The 13,135-nt window shown below is 42.0% G+C and overlaps 1 protein-coding gene across 2 annotated transcripts in view; it reads right to left on the bottom strand.

Moving 5' to 3' along the window:
* The window catches only part of RYK (receptor like tyrosine kinase), a 165,806-nt gene that overhangs the window by 28,138 nt on the left and 124,533 nt on the right, over positions 1 to 13,135 (bottom strand). For both annotated transcript variants that reach the window (XM_088466654.1, XM_088466653.1), the window contains exons 10-11: positions 10,057 to 10,126; positions 3,589 to 3,721 (exon numbers count right to left, since the gene is read on the bottom strand). In XM_088466654.1, coding sequence (XP_088322780.1) covers positions 3,589 to 3,721; positions 10,057 to 10,126 — 203 coding nt within the window. The remainder of the gene's footprint in view (positions 1 to 3,588; positions 3,722 to 10,056; positions 10,127 to 13,135) is intronic.

The raw sequence follows: 13,135 nt of genomic DNA, 5'->3' as shown, positions 1-13,135 counted from the left end.
AACTTTAATGATGTTCTCTCCCTCCAAAAAAACAAGAAGTATCTATTCCTAACATACAGAGTTTAGAGGAGAACAGGCCAGATGGATTCACGTAATCTTTGCACAAAACAGTTAAACCTGACAAAAGGCTCCCTTTAAAACCGATGAAATGCATATATTATGTGTGAGTTACATTGCGGAATCTGAGAGCTCAGACGTCATGTGCCATGCACAGCAGCCAGCCAAGGAGCGATGTGCCAACTTGCCCACACTAGTAAAAAATATTTTCAAAGGCGTGAAGGTGGGGAACTTTGTACATGTGTGTAAGAGATATATAGCTATATAAACACGACCGTGCAGCTACATTTATTTAGGAGGTAAATATTACACTATACAGGACACACATTAGAAAGGGTTTTGAGAACTATATTCATGTAACTTTTACATTGTATATTACTGAATCATTTAGGGCTATAAATTAGGTTATTCAAGACCTTGTTAGTAATTGTATTTGTTCTACACTCCTATAACTCATAACAGTTAAACAATAGGCTCATTGAGTTGTCACTGTGCCTTTCTGGCTTCTAGCTAAGGCAAAAATTGTGGCAAGGTCACAACATTTAAATGCGTTTACAAGGCTGATTAGGTGTCAACATAAAAAACAGCCATTTCTTATATTTATGAATAGGGTTTGTGTTATATTATGAGGATTATTTTGTGGTCACGTGTGTAAGGTCAATAAACCTATTCCTCTGCATGCGTGCCCGTTATCCAGCACAGGTTCCTAAATTAAGCTTATGTTATACGCAAAGAAAACAAACAGCACAAAATAGGCAGTAAACGGATAAATGAGGGGAAAGGTATGCACACCTAACTAAAAGAGCAAATTATAGGAGTAATCTGGTTGTTGTGATTTATGTCAATCAAATTATATGGAGAATGAATTAAGCTTTGATCAGTAGGGAATGAGTGGCAGTGCTTCAGGTGCGGGTTGAAGGGCACTCAGGAGAATGCAGCCTATGAATTTACTAAGCGCCACTTAGACAGAAGACCTACGGGCTAGATGCTACGGAGGGCGTCGCTAGTGCCAAGTGAACTTATTAGCTGAACATTGGTTCAGCCACCCAGTGCCATCTGCAGAGGCTCTGATCCGTCCACAAAGCGATGTGGGATGCGTGAGTACAAGAGTGACAGTGAGAGAGGCTGCAATATCCTAATGAAAATATCCACAAATTCTTCTGGTATCTCCTGAGACCGTAGCTCACATCCTCATGCTCACATTACTTTCCACTGCAAGCCGTCAAACTTTACAGCTTTCCAAACAGCCAAGGGTCATTTCAGGAACATCCCTGTTTTGGACAGAACAGGGCACTGGATGAGAGTCAGCAGAAATAGATCATTAACGCCCTCTCATCATCCTGCCATCCATGTCCCAGCAAGTGATGGAGGATTAAACAGAAATTATTATTCAGTAAACGTGACTGGGAATAAACGTACCTATCATGGAGAATGTCAAGCCCGATCGGCGCCTAACCAATACTTCATTGCATACCCTTAGATTATTGCAAAGTGTAATACGCTACTGGTGTTCTACAATGTCATGGTAAATACATTCGGTTGTATACACCCTTCAGTTTAACAGATTATAGAACAGTTACAAGTGTCTTGGAAAATAATGGGTGCAGCATTCTGCATTTCCTCACAATCCAGATTTAAATGTAGAAACAAAAACAAAACAGTGTTTCTGTAAGGGATGGAATGCAAACACGAGTCCTAGGATGCATCTCTGATGGTACGAGGGTATAAGCGGAGTCTGTAAACATGTGACATGCAGGTGTGTGTGCTCAGCAGTCAAGGTAAATATGACTGCTCTAGTATCTGCAGAATGACTCTCTTTCAAGCAATCAGTTCTATGTAGGAAGAACAAAGCAAAAAGGATGAAAGATGAGCTGCATATCTCTCATCAGAAAGCACCAGCACAGGACCCTGCCAGGACATTTCTCTGTGTACTTTGGCCAAGAACAAACCTAACAGGGCGGAAACTCGTGTCATTAAGAATGACCCGACCAACATTTCACCCTGAGTGATAACCGCCGTACGTCTTTTGGTACTAATGTTCTACTAACAAGAGGCTTTCAACTGTGTAATGACATCAATTAATTAGTTATTACATACCCTTCTGGAACATGTGGTCCTTCTGCATTTTTTTTTAATTTACATCTACAAGGTAGGGTTGGCATTTTTCCCACTCTTCTACAGTATAATGGATATGACTGTACCCACAGAACTGTTGTGTGCTGTATCCAAGGGTATGGAAATAAGACTACTATAAAGATGGAATAAAAACTCTCCCTGACAAAAGTGTAGCTGGATTTAAAGTTTGTTACATTTATATACCTGCGTAAAGCAAATGAAAGTTACATTCAGGTGTAGAAATAATATTTATAAAATACATAAAGCACGTTTATATTGCTAATCGCGCATACACAGCAGCATATGGAGGCAGACAGTTGTTTGGAAGCCACTTGAAGGCCGCCCCCCTGCACAGCACAGGTGGAATTTGGAAGGTATGTTTAACAGCATGGGATGGCTTTGAAGTACAATCAGCATGTAAATAGGACACTCTGTATATTGTTACAAAAGACATTACTGTAGACCCTGAAAAAAAAAAAAAAAATACTTCTTGCAGACGAGTCAGAATAAAACCCTTTAATAATAGAGTTCCCATTTGGGTTAAGATGCAAGTTAAATGAGAAATTTTTATCCAAGTATGTACACATTTGCCAGGGGTGAAGATCGGGGAATGGTTTCATGACGTTCATGGTTTCATAATCTGGGAAAATCTGTCATACAAATATAACTGAAGGCCCACAGGGTGTAAAGCTGTTCATGTTCCCGGAGAGAGAGCTTTACACTAGAAATTCCTGCTCAGGCACGCCACTAACCTTACTAATACATAAGCGAGTGTTTGGGCTTCCTGCACACAAGACATTGGTCTCTCTCAGACTGCAAGTAGAACCTGTACAGCGGATTGTCCCACAACAAAAGATAAGGAGAACCTCCATGTGTCAGACCCCTCATATACAGTCAGGTGCATAAATATTGGGACATTGACAGAATTGTCATATTTTGGCCTCTATTCACCACCACAATGGCTTTGAAATGAAGCAAACAAGATGTGCTTTAACTGCAGACTTTCAGATTTAATTTGAGGGTAATTACATCCAAATCAGGTGAACGGTATAGGAATTACAACGGTTTCTATATGTGCCTCCAACTTTTTAAGAAGGGGTTCTATATACAGGGGCATTTTAAAATGATATAATGTACGTTCAAGAGTCCTGTAGACACACACACATACATTTAATGACTAGCATTAATTTCTATTCAAAACTGTCATTACCCGCAGCATTCAGGAGCGATAAACGCCTTTGATTTTTGTGATCTGCATCTGACATTGCTGAAGGCTGCAGGGACGTTTTCCAGATGTGTCCTTTAGCACGTCATGAAAATTTTTCAAATGTTGTAATGAGTAAATTGAAGTGTTTAGTTCACGCTCATCTTTTTGTGTTCTATACAAGTCAAGTGATTAGACAGTAATGTGATTACCTGTGGGTTATTGGCCTCCACCAGCTTACACTGCCTCAAGAACAGTTTCAGGTTCCCCCAGTTCATGAAAGGCAGCAGCACCATTGGCTTCTCCCCATCCTCTATACAGACATGTCCGATGGGGAGGAGATTCCTGAAAAACAATTCAGCATTAGACCGCTCAGATACCCGGAGGTACAACTAGAACTGTGCGTTATTATATGATCTAACTATCTAAATACACACACACACACAAAGAGAGTGATAGCTTGGTGTGTGTATGCGTGTCCGCTCGTGTGGATCTGGAGGACGGCACTCAAAGTAGTCAAAGGTTCTTACCACGATACCCTATAGTAGACATGGCCAAACTGCGACTCTCCAACTCTTGTCAAACTACAAGTCCCAGCATAACCTCCCACCGATCAGCTGGTAAAGCATTCTGGGACTTGTGGTTCTCCGGTGTTTAAGAAACCACAGGTTGGCCATGCCTGCCCTACAAGTTAATAATAAATCAAGAGGTGCTACAAACAGAAACTTTATAGACAATATTTTCACTCATGGGTGGGATGTCATGGATATATGGTTAGTTTTTGCTTAATTATCCCTGAAGAAAAGTTATATTCTCCCCAAAGAAAACTGAAACGTTATAAGACTCATTCAGTAGATCTTGGGTGTTGTCTCTTAGTGTAGATGTATATATAAATATTAGCATTCCCGCTAGGCTGTTTTAGCGGGGCGCGGCGCCCTGCCCTCCTTCTGGAGGGCAAAAAGCACCCTGCCCTCCAGGAGGAGGGCAAAAAGCGCCCTGCCCTAACAGCCTGCGGGAGCCGTTCTCACCCGCGGGACGCAGTGTCCCGCGGGTGGACAAACATGCGATGACCCGGTAACTGCCGGAGAATAGACACCAGGCGCATGCGCCCGACATCTATTCTCCCTTTCTGCAGCGCTTGGGGGCTGCCCGGCATGTCCGTAAGCGCCGGGCACGCCCCCAAGTATGACGAAAAGGGGACGCGTCTTATAGACACGCCCCCTTTTCATAACCACGCCCCCTTTTCGGGCGCGCGCACAAGATTGCCCTCTCTCGCTGCGGCGGCAGGCAGGGCGCCAGAGCTAGAGGGAACACTACATATATGTCGCTCAGTGTAGGCACCCTCCATCATTCCTGAACATGGCCAATCTGTCGTTATTGGCAGATTGACCGGCATGTTCAGGCAATGATAGATGTCGGAAACGACCAGCGGGAGCGCGCATCGCTAGTCATTTCCGACATTATAGTGCATGATTACTGAGTGACTGCACGATTACGATGTCGTAATCGTGCAACCGCTCAGTAATATCGCCAAGTGTGTACGCACCTTAAGGTCTGAACCAGAAACCTCAGAGGTCAATGACTCATAAAGGCACAAAGTGTCTGATTCGGAGGTGGACAGATAGGCAGACTCCGGCTCCAGCCCTGCTGTCACGGTGTTGGTCTGGGCTCCGTGTCACACTCCGCAGTACCCTCATCTGAGCGCAGGTGTGACAGCGTCATGTAAGCTGCCCAGGGGAGGAAGAGGAGGCTCCTTCCAACGTCACTGAGCAGATAATACATCCGTGTAGTAGTAAATGTGAGATTAATTCTGTTTATCATTTTCAAACCATGTGTTCTCCTTGTGTATTTTTAGTATGTATGTGAGGTAACTCTGAGCCAACACTATGCTGTACTTTGGGTGTTTAAGACTTATGTTTGTATGCATTCAGACATTATCCGTCTCATTTTCTGTTGTATGAGTGATGGAAACAAGTGCGTGCCATTAGGCCACACCCCCTACACAAAGCCACACCCCTTTTCTGGAGTGCCCTCCCCTGTGATCAGCATCCTGCCCTACAAACAACCTACAGTGAACATTAGGGGGATACTCCCAACTTTCTGGCCAGTGGCAAAAGCTGTCCCATAAATCATTACCCTCGACCAAAAAAGTCCTACCTCCCAACTGTCCCAATTTAGGTGGACACTTGCTCTGGATGTCTAGCTTTAAAAGCACATCTGTAAGTTGCTCACTTTGCATGCTAAAAATAAAACCACATGTGATGCATCACTGTAGGCCAGGCACGCAGTTCAGCGGGGAATAGGTTTAATGGACTGGAGCAGAAAACGCAGGCTACAATTTGCACTGGGTCTTCCACACCAAACAGTCTCTCTGGCCACTGTATATCAAACAAGTCCACTTGTACTGTGCTTAGTAAGAGATGAATGCTTGCATCTGCAGATGTGTGCATAATTGCAAAACGTACTCTCCAAGAGGACGAGAAACTGGCGTTCTTTCAAAGTGCAAGTCAGGAACATTGACAGTAAAACCTCTGCCCACAGGGCACAAGTGAGTAAAACAATCACATTACTATTTAATAGTCCTCAGAACAGAAAAAAACTATTTTGAAATGTGACGGCAGGGTGAGCTTGCCTGTAGCTATTAAAGTAATACGTGCATTAAAAACAAAGCCAATAGCAGTGAGTATCCCATGAGCAGGACTGAGGCACACCCTTCCCAAGGACTATAGGGTGATCCAAAGTTTCTCAACATTGCAGGAAATGGACAATGATATTGCCTATGTAGCAAATATGCTCTACACAGAGTTCTCCCCACTACGTATATCTGCAAACACCGGTCACCAGGTTGCTAACCATTGGGATGACTTTTAGGAAGAGAGAAAACTAAAATATACTCATGTCATTACTCTTTCACTTGGATCAAACACACACACACACACACACAAGCTTTTGTTAGTCCAATTAAACAATACGGCTAGATGCCGAATAGTGTATGGGTTACAACTCACCTTTAAAGCATAGGAGTTAAAAGTTAATGCACTGGTGAAAACGAAAATTATGGAAATACAGAGAAACCAGTGAGATAACAGATCTGAACTTGGAAGAGACAAATCCTCAATAATATGGGTTCGAAGGCCACATAGTTTGGACTAAAAAAGTAGAGTGACAGCATAGAGCCAACACACTGTAACAGTATGATCACATCTTCAGCTCTAATCCTTCCTCAAATACATCTGGCAAAGTTCTTCAAGCAGATCCAAACATGCAGAAGCACTTTTCCCCAACACAAAGGAGAGATTATGCTTGTGTTTTAGTGTTTGTAAAGCAGAATGAACACAAAACCTCTCTACGTTAAAGGAACAATGAATCCATCTGTATAAATTTGAAGTAAACCTTATCCAAAAGACTATTGCTATGTACACATCTTAACGATTCGCTGCAGAATGTCGTGTATCAGGTCTAATCCAATCAGCACAAACGATACTTGGCCCTGGGTACAGCATTGGGTCATTGAGGTGTGCACCAGACTCACCAGCAGAGAACCAGCTGTCTGGCCCTCTGAGACCATTCATGTGTGGGGTTGCTTCTCAGCCAAGGGAGTGGGCTCATTCACAATTTTGCCTAAGAATACAGCCATGAATAAAGAATGGTACCAAAACATCCTCTCCCAACCATCCAAGAACAGTTTGGTGACAAACAATGCCTTTTCCAGCATGATAGTTATCACTTTTGCTTATGGTAAGGTGCTTCAAGTGGCTCGGGGGAACAAAACATCAAAATTTTGTGTCCATGGCCAGGAAACTCCCTAGACCTTAATCCCATTGAGAACTTGTGGTCAATCTTCAAGAGGCGGGTGGACAAACAAAAACCCACAAATTCTGACAAACTCCAAGCACTGATTAGGGAAGAAAGGGCGACCATCAGTCAGTATGTGGCCCAGAAGTTGATTGATACCATGCCAGGGAAAATTGCAGAGGTCTTGAAAAAGAAGGGTTAACACTGAAAATATTGACTCTCTGCATAAACTGAATGTAATTGTCAATAAAAGACTTTGACACTTATGAAATGCTTGTAATTTTACTTCAGTATATCTGACAAAAAAGGTCTAGAAAACTAAAGCAGCAAACTTTGTGAAAACCAATACTTGTGTCATTCTCAACACTTTTGGCCATGGCTGTAGAGAATAAGTACATTTTAATGTATTTGTTGAGTGTAGATATAAGAAAAGGAAAAGAAAAAAAAAAAAAACAATCTAGTTAATAGTCAATATTATTGTAACTAATCTTACAAGAAACATTTGAAAATAAATTTGACCTAAATGTTGCAAATCTATATAGACACTAAAAACTCTACAACGCTATTATGTTGCGTAAAACAACAATAGTAGCAAACTACAACAAAGCAATCCAAAAAATAACACGCACTTCATTCAGGATATTGTTTGCCTTTTGACCAGGCTGTCATGAAGACAGACATTTAAACATTAAACTGTTTTTGAGCGCCTGTGGGAAAACAAAAATCACAGTAGATAGCGCACAAAAGGCTCCTGAAGCCAACTGTAATATTGGAATAAGGAATTCAGAGATTGGTAACAGGATGTAAACTAGTTATTTTGTGCGTGTGAAATGTAAAGGAAAAGGTTACTTATTCAGAAGATAAGGACCACCCTAATGACTTCAATGATCTAAGAAAAACAACAACAACAGTCACACAGCTACTCCAAACTGGCATATAACTGCATAGTACCTGTGCAGCACAGAAACTAAAGCCTTTCCTGGAACTAAATTTACTCCATTAAAGTATTTCAGCGTAAAAGAAACCCATGGTATTTGTGTTCCACCGAATGACAGCCAGATGCACATACAAAAGCCAGTGTCTTTGTACAATCTGGAGAAATACCACTCAGGCCTTGGGTAATACACTGCCAAAAGGTATAACACTACGTAACCTCTGTCTGAAGAGGAGCTAGAACAAATCTTGCTAAAAGGTTTAACAAATTCTAATCTGGAATTCCATCGGATAATCGAGTGATCCTTGAGTTGCAAATTCTACTCCAACACTTGTGATGAAACTTCATCAGCCTTCCCTCAAGCTTGGGCTCTGTGTTACTGGGCTCTTTATCCAATTTAATTTACATTAAAGAACAATTTGTTCCTTTACACAAGCTTTATAAAATCACATTTTTGTATTTTATCTTTGAGCCCTTTTGAAAATATTTCTTCCAATCTAATTTGCTTTCTTCACCACAAGAAAGAATTTTGGTCCTCATTGGATACCCTATCTAAGATTTTTGGACGCACTGTTTAGGTTTGGATGAGGCATATTCAGATTAAGATTTATGCAAACTTCTCAACTGGCGTAATTGGTATAGGTGAAAACAGAGTCTTGGGGCTTTCATCCTCAGGTGCTTGGTTTGAACAAAGCCTCTGCTGATTTCCAAGTACCCCTTCTTCTTTACCGTCATGGTCTGTTTAAAAGTTAAAATATCAAAAATCAATTCTGGCCTTACGACGCTGGTCAAGATTAAACACACCGGTGGGTAGTAATGCCTTCCATGAGGTATACCCAGTACACACGTGACACCGCAGTTTGAGGAGTGTTGAATGCCCGCACAACTTCAGAAATGGAACGTCCCATGCATTGAATACCCACTATCATGCCTGTTCGTACTCAGTAAATTTACGTCGCCTTGCCATCAGAAGCCCAGCCAGTGTTCAAACTGACTCACGAGATGTCCGATTAAAACTGATGCAGGTTTGGACAATTCCAAGATGTCACAGTACGGTGACGCCACCTACCATTACCTTACTGCTATACCAGGACTTTTGGCACTTCAGCGTATGTACAGATGTGTCCTTTTGTCTTTGCTGCAGTCACGTCAAACAGCCCCACTTGGCCAGCCTGGCCCCGTGGGACCCTGCAAGCGCTGGGCGTATTTTTTTTGCGGAAATTGCTTCTAGTTGCGATGCAACTAGGACGCCCTAGTAGACACTGCTGATATTAATATGCGTCACCTGTATATCTGTGTGTGCAATCGAGTCTCTCAATCAGCATGCAAAGAGCTATGATGTAGCAGCCACAGCGTTTTCCAACATCAAGTTTCCTTTATGGACTCAGTCGCACACAGATATACAAGTGTCACATAACAAATTAATCAGCAGTCTCTCTCATGGTGCGCCCTAGTCATATCGCACTGCGACTTGGAAGCAATTTCGGCACAGGACTTGACTGTTTACGCACACCATGCATATTGCGCTGCATGGCGTATTGAGGCAAATGAAAAAAAAAACCTCAGCAGGCATTTAGCTTATACTTAAGTATGAAAGACTTTATTTAAAGCTGCTGGATGAGACTAGAAAACAATAGGATGGTATTTGCATATGTTATCATTTGAGACCACATCTTACTATCCAGGCAACGAGCTGCCAAACTAATCACCAGCCTTAAGACAAAGTTAAGAAAAAAAAAAAAAAAAACTCCTGACCTCAATCAGATCGGTGACCTGACAAACAAGAAACAGGAACATACTGTGCCCTTTATTTGGGATCAGGGCTTAATACAAACATTTAAATCACCCATATATAAACACACTGCAAAATAAGCTTACTGCATACTGCTGGGCACAACAAGTATATAATGACGACAATACCCAATCGGATGCCTATTCATGCCTCACGTACCTGTGGTGCAGACCCCGCAGTTTGCAGCTTTCAGTCAGCATCATTGTGACTTGAACTTCAGACGCTTGATCTAATAATGAAGAGACCAGAGAAATAATATGTTAGAGTGCTAGAGAATAGATACAAACGGTAATGGCTGAGAAAAACTATTAAAGTTCATAGAACACTTGACAGATCTTATACTATATAAAGAAATTTGTTGGATGTGTGATTTTAAATTCATACAAGTGTATTTGACAAAAAAAAACCACAATACTAAAAAGACTAACATGGCCCAAAGCAAGAGGCAGTATGTGCAGCAGCTATACTGGGTGTAATCTCCTCCTCCAGGATCCATGCCAATTACTCCCTAGCCTAACCTGGGATCACTAATGTAGGATTCTAGGGAGACTTTAGCAGCATAGAGGTTGTTCTGCAGTTTAGAATACCATGCCTAAAACATAAATGACATTAAAAAAAAAACTTTCCATTGTACATACGCTACTCATTAAATTGTGCAGTAAGCTATAGGGAAGAATTTGGTATATAACAAAATGACAAGTGCAGCAATAGCTTACGCTCTCCCATTCTGGATAACTGGCTCTCAGATAAGACATCGCTGAGGTTTTGTTCAGTGCAAGAAAGCAAACGTGTCACTGAGAAATGTGGCTGCTAGTTTTATGCTAAGAAGATGTCACTGTGCCGCCGCCTATAGCATTCAGCGGGAAGATACAAGTCACTGTTGTACTGTATAATTAATTACGGAAGTGCCACTCGGATGATTTGTTCCATTAGGGAAAAACACTAATGCGAGCTTTACCCAATATATTTAAAAAGTTGTAACTGTACTTGTGAAGGCCTCTGTAGTAAGACAAAGCAAACTTCTTAGAACTATATGTAAAGGGGCCCATACATTAGCAATCAAAGCGTTTCAAAGGTTCTGTGATTCGAGCCCCCCCCATTCCACCCCCCAATATAAAGATTCCCCATTCTACAGCCATACATTACAGATATTTTTCAGAGGTTTGCAGATCATTTCCTGGAAAGACTGATCTGCCAATTGCGAAAGGATAATGTCACTAGTAACGATCTTCATATTGTCGGATTGTTACTATACACTAGCAATCTACAAGCCCCAATTGGTCTGTGAAATCCGGCATGTTGGACAACCTGACCCACCAATTCCAGTCCCTATTTGGTAGGTATCTGCGATCTGTAAACTCCCTTACATTGCAGATCTTTTTACACAAACAGCAAAACGCAGAATTGCCCCAAGTGATTGCTTATGTATAGGGGTCTTTAGAGTGCGACTGTCTTCTTTAATCTATTTTGTACCTTTACAGATTACATAGCGGAAATAACTGTATATATTGATACAGGTTTGAAAGTTCAGTAGTCCTTCAGGTGTACCTTTTATATATACATGCATTGGAATCTGCAATATTCCATCTGGTGTGCTGAGGCATCTGCATGCTATAAAGCCATAATCCATTTTACGTGTGAGGACAACTGCATTCACAGAGTATAACATACACATTCCCAATATCACGAGTGGAACTGGTGTCCCTATCAGACCCATACCACACTATAAAGTTAGTCTCTTTTGTTTACCTGGCAATGACATTTTAGGACTCATCATTCATGTCATTCCCATTGCTCTGTAATGTATTCTTCAGGATAATGTCAAAATAAAAGTGATTGGGAGCGTAGAGAAGTGTTTGATCTCAGCGTGTAAGGAGCACAGGAATGAGTAAGACACAAGTGGAGTCACTCAGGAGAGTCTGAAGAGTGCTCAGCAAGAAAATGTGATCTCGTGTCCCTGCAGCATTGGGGCTGAGGCAGCGATGGGCGCAAGTCCAACATAATTCTTCCAAGCACAGAACCCACAATGGTAAAGCACATCACAACAGGTTAGCACTGTATAAAGAAATGTTAATAACTAAATGCTTATATTCGTATGCAGAAGTATAGGTACCTATCAGTATGTTTAGATTGATGCTTCTAATCAGAGCACACTTGTGCCAGCCTATGCTTGGCGCAAAAGATAAACCTGGCAACAAGAGTATTTACACTTACAGCCCACTATGCATAGCCCACAATTCCATCCACTCGCACACACAGAACTTTACATACATGATAATTACCATAGTTACACAGATAGGACGATGCGATGAACGATCCGCAGGCATGCGCGATCGGGCGTACACACTATGCAATCTGGGTCAGAATGATCTACTGTAAAGCCCCCCCCCCCAAACACGGTACGATATTATTCATGATCTGGCTGTTTTCGACGCATCAGAACGACAAACACTGCATAATACGATGTGCACATCGTGAGTGTCCACTCACAATAACGTATCGTTCATAGTCTCGTCAGATCTTTCCTGCTGCAGGAAAGATCTGTCGTTGTCGACCACAATCTGGCGACTTATCATTCAGTGCAGTGTGTATACCTGAACGATGTGTCATTCGGATCTGCATGATGCTGAATGCACGGATCAGGGAGATCCGTAATGCATGCATCAAGACACAAATGCCCGCATGGATCAGTGCGATCCGTGCGGCAATCACCTGTGATAAAAGACAAAGATGCATGGACGGAGGATCAGTGAGATCAGTCCGTGCATTTCTGCAAAAAAAATAAAAACCCTATACATGCACATTCACTATTTCACATACTCACCTAGTATCCATGGAGCCCAATCACATCCACTTCTCCATGTAGATAATACACAAGTACCTGGGATTCCATACTCACCGCTCCCTATACGTGGATCATGTCCTCTTCTATCCATGTTGGCATCCACGGACTTGGCAAAAAAAACCAACGCAATTAACCGGACCAGCGGACATTAGTACTGTCCGGACAGTACTACCCGAAGGACAGCTTAGTGGCGGGATTTCACTATAGAAATCCCACTGCAGAGAGCTCATTGGCTGAGAGAGGCAAGCCTTCCACCTCTCAGCCAATGAGTGGTTCCCACCATTGGCTTCAATGGTGAGAACCGCGAGAGTAACCTTAGACGACAGTACTAATGTCCGCTAGTCTGGTTAATCTCGTTTTTAATTTTTTTGCCAAGTCTGTGGATGCCTACAT

Source organism: Taudactylus pleione, unplaced genomic scaffold (assembly GCF_031769625.1).
Source record: "Taudactylus pleione unplaced genomic scaffold, aTauple2 ptg000066l, whole genome shotgun sequence".
Classification (NCBI taxonomy): domain Eukaryota; kingdom Metazoa; phylum Chordata; class Amphibia; order Anura; family Myobatrachidae; genus Taudactylus; species Taudactylus pleione.
Note: the sequence above shows the minus strand (reverse complement) of the source record. Positions and strands in the feature narration are given on the sequence as shown.